A 13,719-nucleotide genomic window follows, 5' to 3' on the forward strand; every position below is an offset into this window, starting at 1 on the left:
TTAACATTAAAAAGATAGAATAATAAAAAAGAATAAGGTTTAAAATATTGGAAAGCCATGAAGAATTGAAAGCTAGGGAACTAAGAAGACACAGAGTGAAAGAAAGCTGAATAATATTTAAAACCATTCTACGCAGAACACATAGAACCAGGTAGAAAGGTAGAGAGGTAGGGAAGGTATGAGAGTGTATGGTAGAGAATATAGAAGGACATTTTTCGTTGGGACTTTCTCAAAAACCTTTCAATATCAATTGCAGTTATGGTGTACTCCACACAATTTAGAGATTGATATACGATTAGACATTATCTACTCTATTATTTAATATAAGTATTGTTGTTATTATTTTCAGTATTTTCAGTACCTACTTGACATTCATATATATATGTTGCGTATAGCCGGCCAAACGGCTGGACCGATTGGGCTGAAATTTGTTTGCGGACACTCATGGGTGGCCGGGGGGTGTTTTAGGCTTAAAAAATCGCATTTTTGTTCAACATTTTTTAACATATTTTTCCACGGGCAACGCCGGGCTCTTCATTGTTATCATTATCACGAATTGTTACTATAATTATTTTTGATAAGAAATTATCTATTTCAAAAGTAAAAGAATTTGATAGCAACATGCAATTGAAATGAAACAACGTGGTGGGTCCTTAAAAAGTGGAGAAAATGATTTTGTTTGAAATTGTCAAGAAATTTTTAACAGCCATGTTTTTAAAGTGTCGCAACTCACTTACACAATTGATTGTGGCCCTAGACATTATAATATAAATACTGCTGGTTTTTTTTGTGTGAGAGCGTAAACATCTTGGTTTGCAATAATGGGGGTTTAAAAGAACTATACCAAAAACCCGACACATGGGATAAATGATTGCAAAAGTGACATTAGGATTTTAAGGAGCTGCAGATCAACACCAAGTGAGCAACTTTAAACCGGAACTTAAAACTTTAAACCGGAACTTAAAACTTTAAACCGGAAGTTGGTGATTTATGTTTTCAGTTAAATCATGAAAGTTTTTATAAGAAACTAGCTAAAGTGCCCGTCGTTGCCCAGGTTACCCCTAGTTACTCCTACCGTTTACCCGCACTTAGTTTGAATTATGATTTTAGCTGAAGTGGATGACGTAAAGAATTCCGCTAAGTTTTAGCCATAATTTACGTATGGATCTCTAATTGGATTATGAAATTTGAATATATAGATAAATAGTATAGATCCCATCGCCGTTGCAATCTCTATTGGTTCTAAATAGACACCAAGCTTGTCAGTCAACCCTTAATGGATTAGACTCTCCCCGACAGTTTAAACAAGGCACTGCAAATCAAGATGTGCACGCTCTCAATCAAATATCAAAAAGTATTTTTTTTTCAAATTACTCAATTTAAATTTTAGCTTGAAACCATTATAACTTTGCTTTTTTGAGTGGCAAAATAGTATGCGTTAGTTGGTGAAGTAAACCCAAGACGTTGCGACACTTTAAAGTTGATGCTGTCTAAAAATGAAACAACTAAGGATCAGAGTTGTCTTATAGATTTAAGTGAAGGGTGACACAATACACGTTGATGACGGCAAGATTCAGAAGCCTTTAGTATAATATAGAACAATTTGATGCCGAATTTAATGAATTAAAGCCGCGGCTCAAATATTAGTAGCTGTTAAATATTGTTGGTTCCACTTGAAATTGTATTAAATGTTTAAATGTTTGAGCAGGTGCTCATGCAATTAGAACCAGTTTACGGTGGATCACCGACGCGGTCTAATTTCTTTAAAGTCAGCATCTGAAGGTTCAATTTGGGTTTCTCACGTAGACTTAATCCTTGAATTCGTTGTTTAATGATTTGTGGAAGGAAAAACAAGTTTGATCAAATCCAGACAGCTATAGAATTAACCATATTAATTTTCATGACCGGTCTTTTTATCAAACTCGTACTTTTTTGTAGCCCTGGACATTTCAAAACAGATTGTTACTAGTTTCATTAAATAACTTCTTGTCTGTATCAGAATATTTTCAGTAATACGTTAAGCTCTTATTTAAAATCCGTAAAAATATCGAATAAGACCTTGTCACCTTATTCAATGAAATATTTGAAATACTATAGCCAAACAAAAAGTAACAAATACGAAGAATCTACTTTTGTAAAATCAAAAGTTCTGAAGTTAAGACTTTCTAGATTTTTATATATGTATTAGATAAAGATTTTACTTAATCTAAATATTTTAGAACAAATTCAAGATGGCGACTGTAGCTGGTGCCACGGTTGATACCATGTGGGAGCACCGGGAGGTCCGATTTGATATTCTCCTACCGTAAGTAATTTTTATTTTAAAAGAATTAAATCGTTGCCACAAACTCTGATTTTCTAATCTCTATATTTTTGTTATCTAAAGTCATAGACCTCATACATTTCAAACTATGAATTCTGTCAAATTAACTAAGTTTTAAAATATGGAAGGTTTACACCGTCAGGTTGCAATGCTACAGGGATAAGAAAATTTAAGTTTGTGTTTGTTTTGTTTCCATCGTCAGTAGCTGAACCTATTAAATCCCTATTTTAAGTGAGACTTCTCAATATGTACACTATACAATAGGAATAACAATTTTAAAATGAACTACAGCAATTGTGCAGTGTGCACAGAACCATTTAATCTAATAAGTTGATTTTTAGGCTCTAATAAGACCAGGCATGCTTTATAAGTATACTGAAGTACAATAAAGCACTGCTTCAAAGTCGCTTTCCTATATAACAGTTTTAGTTTTATGAGGAGCACTTTTATTATATTATGTGATATTGGTACTTTACATAGCTCTGTGGGGAGGTGTTTGGCTGACCAAAATGTCCCTTAATCTTCCCAATTCAAAAATCACGAATAAAATCAGCGAAATTTATTTTTATATAAAAAGTACGCAAATTCAAAGACGACATTTACTGCAGACAAATGAAGATGCGCCCAGGAGAGTTATTATTGGATAAACTAGACAGTATAGAAGATACTAAGGTAAATACACTCACAAACCTATATTTGTATGTATGATCATAACTCATGAACCCCTTGACCGATTTGCCTCTATTTTTGATTTTGAGAACTCGGGAGATCCACGGGAATGTTCTCAACTAGGTTTTGAGATTCTAAATTGAGTGGGACGAAAATTTCGATTCCCTGTAAAATCAACCAAGTGCGGGTAAAAGGCGGGAGTAACTACAAGTAACCTGGGCAGGGCAGGGTTCCCAAGTTAGTATTTATATAAAGTAGTAATCTTAGTTTGTCTGTTTGTTCTGATGTCCGATCATAATTCATGATCCCTCGGACCGATTTGCCTCAGATTTTGAATGACATACTTTTCAGAACCAAGGGAATGATTTTGGCCTAGTTAAAAAGTTTGTTGACTTTAATGGGGATTTTTTAGGGTTTCAGACAAAGCTGGGTTCCGAATCTATATTGTTTTATAAAGTCGAGACTCGAGATTATATAGCATAGATTAATTAAAATAACAGGACTCAAGATGTCGTATTTTCAAGATTTGGATGAAACTCGTTCACAATAAACCTGAGGCAGTCAGCGTAGTTCAGCTCTCTCTGTTTTGTATTTCTACACCGCGAAACTCCTCTCGGCTTCTGCCTCAGAGTTATTGTGAACGAGTTTCATCCAAATCTTTAAAAGACGACATATCAGTTATTTTAATTAATCTGTGACATATAGATTTAAAATAAAAGATTTTTAGACAAATATTTTGGTGAATCTCTGAAAACTAAATTTGACCTTTCTTGTTTTAAAAAATAGAGGGAATACTAAGCAAGTTTTAATTTTATATAATAATTTTAACAGTTTGTTTTCTCTGTCAATTGGAAAGGTTAAAAAAAAATGAATAAAAAACGAATAGTTTTAGATTTTCAAAGTGGATTGGTGTATTCACGGAAAAGGTCCGATTAAATTTTCATATTTGTAAACCTATTATATTTGTAAACCTATTATATTTGTAAACCTATTATATTTGTAAACCTATATATAAATCTATATATAAACCTATATATAAACCTATATATAAACCTATATATAAACCTATATATAAACCTATATATAAACCTATATATAAACCTATAAACCTATAAACCTATAAACCTATAGTTCAAATTTATGCGATTCTACGACTTTGTGACCTCGTATATTTAGTTCTACAGATATGAGAAGAGCAAAATATTCCGGTATCATCTTAGAAATTTTAAAGTTTTTCTTTTTATTAATTACTCTATACAACACTAGCTTGGGAACCCAACTTTGCCTGGAAACAAGAGTCAACTTATTCAACACTTTGGCCTTAAACCAAGCTAAGAACATTCCTATGGTTCTACAGAGTTCTCCAATCAAAAAATTTGAGGCAAATCGGTTAAAGGGTTTCTGAGTTATGATCGGACAAAAACAATCAAACAGAGATTACCTCTTTGTATTTATATATCGAAGAGGAGATTGAAAACATAAGATATCAAATATTGTGCTGTAGGGAAATGCAGGAGACAGGGGGAGGATGCTGATCACCAATATCAGAGCAATCTGGCATTCACAAACCATGCCGAGAGTTAGTCTTTGTAAGTTATTATTAAAGTGACCGTTAACTATTTTCAAGCGACCCTCTATTTATAGTTGTGCAATGCGCATGTTCGATTAACAACGGTTCTCAATAATCCTCACATGTACCCAGCCAGCACTGAAGGCTGGGTACACTAGACTGTCTGGTTCGAGTAAATGTGTATAAGTAAAACAGTATATCCTAGTACCGGTTCGTGTCATAAGACCCATGTTTCCTGTGTTTTCTTCAAAGCAAATGGTGAATTACGGATTTATGCAGCATTAACAAGGAAATAAAATGGGAAATTTTTTTTTTTTTTTAAACGCCATATTCATTGAGGGTAACGTTTGGAATTGGAGCTGAAAACTTAAGAATTGGATACCCTTAATCCTAATCCCATAATCTGAATGCTACATGTAATACAGATACGTTTTATAACAAATACAGATTCGATGCTACATCGATTGGACTAATGTCCGATTGAACTAAAGTCAGCTGTTCATAAGCATGCTTTTAGAGCATTTAAAAAATATAAATTTAATAATGTTAATATGAACTTATTAAAAATAAAATATTTTATCACGTTGAGGACTTACAGTCCTTTTAAACATTAGTCTTAATAAACATTAATCCGAAATTTACGTTCGTTCAATCGATCACTAGTTCAATTGATATGACACTACAAATGCAGGAAAATTAAAATTGGTTTATAGAAGTTAAAGAGCGCATCTCTAATCTCTAGAAGTTAATCTACAGACTAAATTTGTCTTCAGATTAGCAAAAGGAGAGGATCAAGCATTAATCTCGATATCCACCATTCTAAAGTTTTCAGCTCAGCTCGGTTATGTTATAAAAAAAAAAACAATTTTGAAACAAACCAATAAACATTTGTTGAAAGAAATGAAATGTCCCAGAAATATACCTTGTTTAAATAAGGTTAACTTGAACAATCGAATAAAATTATTAATTATTATTGTTTCTTCCTTTATTAAAATCAATTAACTGTTCAGCAATTGGCTACAACTGTATTCTGAATCTGACAACCAAAAAAGTGAACTCCAAGCTTCGAGGGATTACTGAAGCTCTTTATATTCTTACAAAATGCAACCAATAATAATAGTAATAATAAGGTTTGAGTTTATATTTACCAACCTTGTACCTGGGAATGCTCGCCTATTCACATCATTGATCGGAGTTTACAGGTATTTAGGGTGTCAAAAAAAATGAAGAATCTGTACAAGGTGTCCCAAAAAATGTAGAATCTATATAGGGCTTCCCTTTAAACGTATAGCAGGTTGTCCCAACTATCTAAGTGTATCTAAGTGTATCTCAATAGTTCCTTTTTTATGATATATTCAAAACATGCATCAGCTGTAGGGTAGGTAGTACTTCAAATACGCATGATAAGAGTCGGAGTCGTATATGTCAATACATTGAAAACCACTCTCTATTTCAATTTATATTTCAACCAAGCTTTGAAACAGCAGAACCAGTTAAACATTTCAAAATATTTCATCAAAGAGAATATGCCAATTAACAGCTTCAATTTGTTTATTTGTAAACTTGTAATTTGATAAATAAAGGGATCAAAGCATTATTAATAAAAAGTCGTCTTCATTGCATTGATATAGTCGCCGACCTTTGTATAAAAAAGTTTTCCTTGCTTAAATATTTGTAATGAAATCCAAATTGGCAAATCTTTATTATCGCCCAAAATATAGAAGCTGTAAAGTCATATTCAAAAAAGCTGCATGATGATTCATACAATCTATATTTCATGCAAAGTCATTCTTCCTCTATAAATGGATTAAAATGGTGACAATAAATGCCCATGTCAAAATAGGATTTTTATCATGCAATATTTGCGTTAAAAACTTGAATAATAATTGTTCTCTTTCAGGGCATTTAACTCCAGTAAGATGTATAGAGAGCTAAAACTTAGGAATATAAAAACAATTCTTTAAATATCAAAATTGTAAAAAAGTAGTAATTTTATTTTGGTTTCGATGGTCAGTATAAAAAAGATTTGTTATCATTTCTTTTTAATTGACTAAGATGTAACAAGGGTTGTTAATCGTTTTTGAAAACGATCATTAAATGATTGTTTTTTGTTTCGTTTTTCAATCGTTTACAAAAACGATCGCTTCGTTTTCGGAAAAAACGATCGTTTCTAAAAACGACCATTTTTAAAAACCGAAGTTTTTAAAATAAGATCGTTTCGTTTTCGATTTTTCGTCGTCGTTTTCATTACAAAACGATCGTTTTTAAAAAAAATGTAAACTTTAACATCCCTGTAATGTTCATATTTAGATTTTTTGTAAAATAATAATTAGCAAAGTTTTGATTGATAAAAATCCCAGAGGAGCCATTCTTGAGGACTCAGCTCTTAAACTTCTTCCTTTAGAAGAGATAGTCTCAACTATAAATGGAGTTTGGAATCTTTCCAGGTTTCACTTTGTGCTGGGCATCTTATTTCAGGGGACATTAGTTCAAAATCTGCTAAGTTATCTTTCTCAGGAGTATATATACAATATATCTTTCAATTCAAGTCAAGTTGAAAAATACTACAGCATAAATCTATTCAAAATTGAGAAATGATCAAAAAATATAAACTTAACTTAATCAAGGTGTGAGATTCAGTTTTTGATTTCGTTTTTAAAATCAGTGTTTGAAAAGGGGCATGAAAACAGTTTGGAACTAATGTCCCCTGTATTTGATCCATTTTATTACATTTAAGGTTCTTACTTTTTGGTTTATAGCCTAAACCATACAGCAGAAATAACTTTCTTATTATTCATATCGTATATCTGTTTTAGAGATAATCCCATGATATTATTTAACAAACTAATTAGTAACTCTAAAATCAATATTTTAAATTATTATGTATTAAACAGGGTTACCCACAAAGGATGATACATAGATGACGACTCTAAGAAATTATTACTGTCTGTTTCCTTATATTCATGTTCTCCTGCAACTTCAAACTTGTTTCTTTCTTTTCTAAATTATTAAATAAGCCATAAAATGACTATATACAATCTTGCAATCGTCATATTTCAAGAGTTTCAGGTCGTCTTTACAATCTCATCCTTTGCAGAGTCATCATCATCATTGGAGTACTATTGGAGACCCCCATATATTCGTTTGAGACCCCATTATTTTCGTTTGAGACCCCCAGATTCTCGTAGGAGACCCCTAGATTCTCGTAGGAAACCCCAATATTCTCGTAAGAGACCCCCATATTTTCGCTGGAGACCCCCATATTTTCGTTTGAGACCCCATTATTTTCGTTTGAGACCCCCAGATTCTCGTAGGAAACCCCAATATTCTCGTAAGAGACCCCCATATGTTCGTTGGAGACCCCCATATTTTCGCTGGAGACCCCCATATTTTCGTCCATGGGGGTCTCTAATAGTGCTCCAATGATGATGATTTCTTTCCAGTCTCATTCCTATGTATTTGTTAAGTGACCAGGGAAACCTAGGGACGATGATTGTAACGAATGTTCGAATTGTCTGGTTTGCGAACTTGAACGATCTTTTCAACATCTCTATTCCATACATTCAGATTGCTTCGGTAGGATATTCAAAAGAAATAATCTAAATAAATAAATAATCTCTGATAAATTACGCCGACCATCACATTTTTTGTTTTAAAACGTAATATTGTAATATTGTGAAATAAACATGAAGTGAAAATTAAACAAGATAATCTTTTTTTTTATAAAGAAAACCTATTTTTCCCCTTTTTACTACAAATATAAATATTTTGACGTTCTACATAACTAATATAATTTTATACGTCTATGTACAATGTACATATGTAGATATCTAACTATCATAGATGAAAAATATAAATAAAACCCAATCTAACCAAGGTTCGTCAGAGAGAATCCAAGTTTGGAACTGCTCTAGTCATTGAAAGCTCGGAGTTAAGTGGAGGCTATATTTTAGGATTTAGGTTAGAAATTCTAGAATTTTTAATTTTTTTCTTTGATAAAAATACGTTATCTCTTACATTCTTGATCAGATTAAGGTTTCAAGTGTAATGTTATAAATCGGGCCATTTGTCATCTTTGCATGAAGGGTCATTGTAAATTAAGATGACAGTCCCTTTAAATTGATATTATTTAATATTTATGTATTATCTATTTTCTTTAGTTTTTGGCTGTTTATATTGTAGGATTGACCCTGGGGAGAAGTTAGTTAGTATTCAGAAGGAAATATCTTCTCTTCTAGTTTTGTACTCAGCAACTCCAATATTCGGAGTTGAATATGTTTCCCAGGTAATTGTTCTAAACTTGTTAACAGTGGTATATATTTTCTTTAAATATCCCCCCCCCCCCCCAACTCCGTTTAAATTAATTTTCTTCCGCCAGAGATTAGATGTGCGTGGAGCGGCAGGCTTTATTTTAAGTCTATTATTTTATCTAAATGGATGAAAAAATCCGCCTTTGAAACATGTCCAATTCCCATTTTTTCACCCAAATTATCAAAAATTATTTAATTGAAATTCTTTAAATCAAATACAACACTGTCCGAATTTGATTAATTTAAGCTGTTAAGTGTTACTTTTTAAACGTAGTTTCCTTTTAATTTTGTATTTTCCAGGGGGGGGGGGCAAGAGGACCACTGCCCCCCTGAATACGCCACTTTTTAGATAGTAGAAAAATGTTGTCTTATGCACAATCTATCTTTTATCTTTCATTGTTCATTTTATCATTTATCATTTAATTTTACTCAACATAGAAAAATATTTGTTCATCAGGATGAACCATTGAAGGAGGAGGACTTAATCCCAGTGGTTGACAACATGGATGAGATCAACGAAATTGATGAATATAACGAGGAAACTAACGATGCATTTGCTGCGTATCTTGCTGAAGGATCTCAGAAGGATCGTGAAGTTGTTTTCTCTAGAGAGCTAGGCCTAGGTAAGAGTTTAGAATTTATGAAAAATGATGAAAAAAATATAAAGGTTGTCAGATACACTTTAAAAATTGACTTTGATAGGATGGTAGGCGATTATATCAACATTATAAAGACGATTTTTTTTATTTAAGTTTTACTTGTTAACAAGCTTTTTAGTTCAAAAGTAAATAAAGAGAAGCTTTTTAAATTGACTGCTTCTCTTTGTTTTCATGTTTTTGTGTATCCATGCTGTTTAAAAGCTTGATATGAATCAAAATTGAAATCAAAAGTCGTCTTCATTATATTAATATAGTCCCCTACCACCGTATTTAAAATAATTTGCGACATTGATTAGAAAGCCTGCTTATAGGGAATTAATAAACAAAAGTATCCCTATAGTTCTGACCGCGTCAACCTTTTTGCACTGGCTAGTCCTATCCACAGAGCTAGGTACAGTACAAACTGGGAACGGAAAGGTTGACCCGGCTCGGAAATTTAAATGTACTACGGCTGCCCGTGAAATAAACGGTCTTCCTTTTTCCTACTTTCAAAACTACGGGCGATGCTAGAACTTGCTCAAATTTAAACAATTTTGGAAATACTCTCTATATACAATTATTTTTAAATAACAAAAAAATACAGTCAACATTTTGAAATGAATGCCAGGAGTAGGAGGGGTGTGTTGCTTGTGATAATTGTTTTAATAATTGTACACCCTGTTTAATCTATTTAGCTATAGAGAAGTTGAAGGATGGGTTTACCCTGGAAAGCTTGTGGTCTGTGTTACCCCCAGAACCGAACAAGAAGCATCTGCTAGACTAAAAATGACCGTTCAGCGTTTAATGTTATAGAAATACATCGTTTTCATCATTGCACACAACATAATACATGAACAAAATAGATTTGATTACCTCGAGATTATAGTTATATGAACAAATAAAGAGAAAGCTAGTAAATTATATCTTCATGTTTGTGTGTAACATGTAATATGTACAAAACATAGTGTGCACTGTTCGCACTGTAAAGAAATTGAGTCTTTGCCACAAATTCAGTTTTTGTAAAACCTATATCATTGCAACCTTATGATGTAAACCTTTGATATTTCAAACTTATATTATTTGATCTAATAGCATTTATAGTTTAAAATATTAAAGGTCTACGACAATGGGTTGCAACGATATTGAAATTAGAAAATCAGAGTTTGTGGCAAAAAGCTCAATTCCTTTCCCTTCTGAAAATGCTAAATGTTCAAACTGAAAATAATTAAGGTCAAAATTTGAATTATTTCCATTTAACCATTTGACTAAAAGTTTATTGACAATATTTTAATATTCAAATTATGGAATGAAAAGACTTTAACACTTTATAAAGAATTTGGCCCAAACCCGACACACAGATCGAGTCAGGTCTGGCCCAAATCTCTGTCTGGAACCTACCTCCCCTGAATTTATACATATTCACAGTTCTTACATTTGAAACACATCAATTTTAAAACGGATATTCTCATAATTAATTTATATTTAATTCTCCAGAAAATCCTTGTTATCCATCATTATTCATGTCACTGCAAGGTCGTCAGTATAAGCATTGTTTGCTACAGGGTGTCCCAAAAAACATGGGAATTCAGTGACGAATTCGATATCGTCTTTGTTATGAATTAGCATTGTAATACCTAATTTCAACAGCCATAATTTTATTATGTCTGCTAGAATTTATTTTATGAAAAGGGTAAAAGACTGCAAAGATGTGTCTATAATGTCTTTGCAAGAAGAACAGTGAAGACGGACAGGTTTACTCTGTTTGTATACTGCAGTTTTCTTGTTTTACTAAGTACAATCGTATGCAGTCAAAACATAAACAAACAAAATGTGAACATAGCAGACGAAACTCTTACAGATTACAGCTTTCTCAGTAGGTATCACTATACTAAATCAAAGAATTTTTTGAAAAGACGATATCGAATTCGTCACTGAATTCCCATATTTATTGGGACACCCTGTATGATATGATTTCCCCATGGTAGTACATTCTTTCATTCAATTTTTTTTTCAGTCAGTCTAAGATTAATTCAATCAGAAACCATCAAAGAGTTTTTTTTCTAAAGGAGCCAATACAATGGGAGCTTAGCAATCTCGGTGCAGTGAGTAAGTGATAAAAAATTTAAATTTTAAAGTTTAAATCTCCGAGAGAGTTTGAAATTGAGGGTAGTGACTGGTGGGGCAATGAGTGGAAAATTTAAATTTTCAAAGTTTGAACCTGAGTGATAGTGAGGCGTTAGTTTTCATTTGTCCTGGAGTTAAAAAAATTTAATTTTCCCTCACTACACTGCCGGGCCCCAATACCCTCAGTTTACATATCTCCTGGAGTTTTCAAACTTTTATTCTCACTAAAAGAAGATGGTCCATTTGGCTTACTGTCCTGTTTTGTCCTTTGTGGCCTGTAAGTAAACTGTACAAATTGGTTTCAGTATTGTCCCTTGCTATAAGGACAATTTCAAGTGAGGGTTTTGCAAGTTGCAGTTGTGACATATCTTCTCAAAACATGGGAAGAAAAATCAAAATGTGCTCTGGCTGAAATATTTGGGTAAACACATGAAATAATTGGATATATAATTATTGAACAAATTCAAGTGGATTACTGGATTCTTCAATTAGATAAATAAAAGTGTTTCTCTTAAAATCACATAACATTAATAAAAATACTGTATTTAATCCTATATTATGGAGTACATTTAAAGCAGGCAATCACAATCTTTAAAGCATTGGGCCGGGGTGCAGTTGTTTTAATTTTCTCTTAAGCTATAGTAATCGTAGTTGTACGTTATACATATACACTGTACAGTGATATTCTAAATAACCCACTGAGCCCAAAACTTAAGACAGGGTATTGTTACGAAAACCAGTTTTAAAACCCGGGTTTCACGAATGGGGTTATACAGCTTTGTGCACATCAATATTTTTATAATGAAATACTATTTTTTTTCAGTTTGTTTATATTCTCCATTTTTTCGAATCTCTAATATCAAAATACACACGAATGTTAAGACCTCACAAGGAAACGCGGGAGTTAAATTTTGGGCTCTGAATAACAAAAATTGAATGAGAACTACCAAGTCTTCTATGACATTAGAATAAGCTTGCCGCATTCATTATAGGCAACCTGATTTTAGCAATATTTTTAATAAAAAAAAAATTAAAATATAGCCCTTATCCTGCCATTTCAAAATGTGGTCTTCAATTTTTTTGCTCTCAAAATAACAAAGATATTATGAATATTTTTTAAAGTTTCAATTAATTAAATAATATCATGAACAAAGATAATTCATATATCTGGTAATTATGAAAGCATATAATTGGCGGAACATATTTTAGGAATGGCAGGACTAGACCTATTTAGAGATTAGGAATAGCAGGACTATAGACCTATTTAGAGATTAGGAATAGCAGGACTAGACCTATTTAGAGATTAGGAATAGCAGGACTAGACCTATTTAGAGATTAGGAATAGCAGGACTAGACCTATTTAGAGATTAGGAATGGCAGGACTAGACCTATTTAGAGATTAGGAATAGCAGGACTAGACCTATTTAGAGATTAGGAATAGCAGGACTATAGACCTATTTAGAGATTAGGAATAGCAGGACTAGACCTATTTAGAGATTAGGAATGGCAGGACTAGACCTATTTAGAGATTATTGTTTCATAAAAAAATATTGCTAAAATCAGGTTTAACCAATGTTTAATGCCTCAAACTATTTATCAAAGTCGATTTAGAAGTCATCAAATTTACAGTATACCGGGTTATTTAGAATATCACTGTATGAAAATGAACAATTTATAAAATAAATAATTCACAGCGTAGGTAGTTTAAATGATAGTCGTCCAAGTCTAAAACTACTCATTGTCTAAAGGTTCTTGGATTTCTGATCTACTTGACCTGAACTGGAAAGCATGCGACATTTATATGAAGTGTATGAAGTGAGGGGCTAAGGGTAAACAGAAGCAAAATAAAGCTTTAGTATTTAGAGCTAGTATACATAAGATTTCCACAAAATTTCTTTTATCAATTTTAAAATGTTAAATTTCATTTTCCCCAAAACTTTGAAGCCATTTTTCTCAAAAATAAGAAAAACTTTGTCAGATTATAAATGGAATGACCGGTAATGTATGGTAGTTGGACTGAGAATGTAGTATATATTGTAACATATTTTTGGATTAATTTGAGACATATATAACCTTGTAATGATG

The 13,719-nt window shown here is 32.3% G+C and overlaps 1 protein-coding gene and 1 long non-coding RNA gene across 2 annotated transcripts; one reads left to right on the forward strand and one right to left on the reverse strand.

Moving 5' to 3' along the window:
• Positions 1-2,205: 2,205 nt before the first annotated feature.
• Positions 2,206-10,433, forward strand: LOC111716848 (Bardet-Biedl syndrome 5 protein homolog). Its single transcript, XM_023492353.1, is given in 12 exon segments — positions 2,206-2,305; positions 2,932-2,995; positions 4,497-4,581; positions 5,573-5,673; positions 5,676-5,764; positions 6,463-6,504; positions 6,923-7,009; positions 8,030-8,138; positions 8,440-8,522; positions 8,745-8,847; positions 9,330-9,495; positions 10,206-10,433. Coding segments are annotated over 12 exon segments (1,092 nt in total). The 5' UTR covers positions 2,206-2,231; the 3' UTR covers positions 10,295-10,433.
• A 2,041-nt stretch (positions 10,434-12,474) lies between these two features.
• Positions 12,475-13,719, reverse strand: LOC111716849 (uncharacterized). The gene is made up of 2 exons (XR_002768615.1): positions 13,055-13,719; positions 12,475-12,860 (listed from the first exon to the last, which is right to left on the reverse strand). It is a non-coding gene; the product is annotated as an uncharacterized LOC111716849 (long non-coding RNA).

The sequence above is a fragment of the Eurytemora carolleeae genome, unplaced genomic scaffold (assembly GCF_000591075.1).
Source record: "Eurytemora carolleeae unplaced genomic scaffold, Eaff_2.0 scaffold2240, whole genome shotgun sequence".
NCBI classification, from domain to species: domain Eukaryota; kingdom Metazoa; phylum Arthropoda; class Copepoda; order Calanoida; family Temoridae; genus Eurytemora; species Eurytemora carolleeae.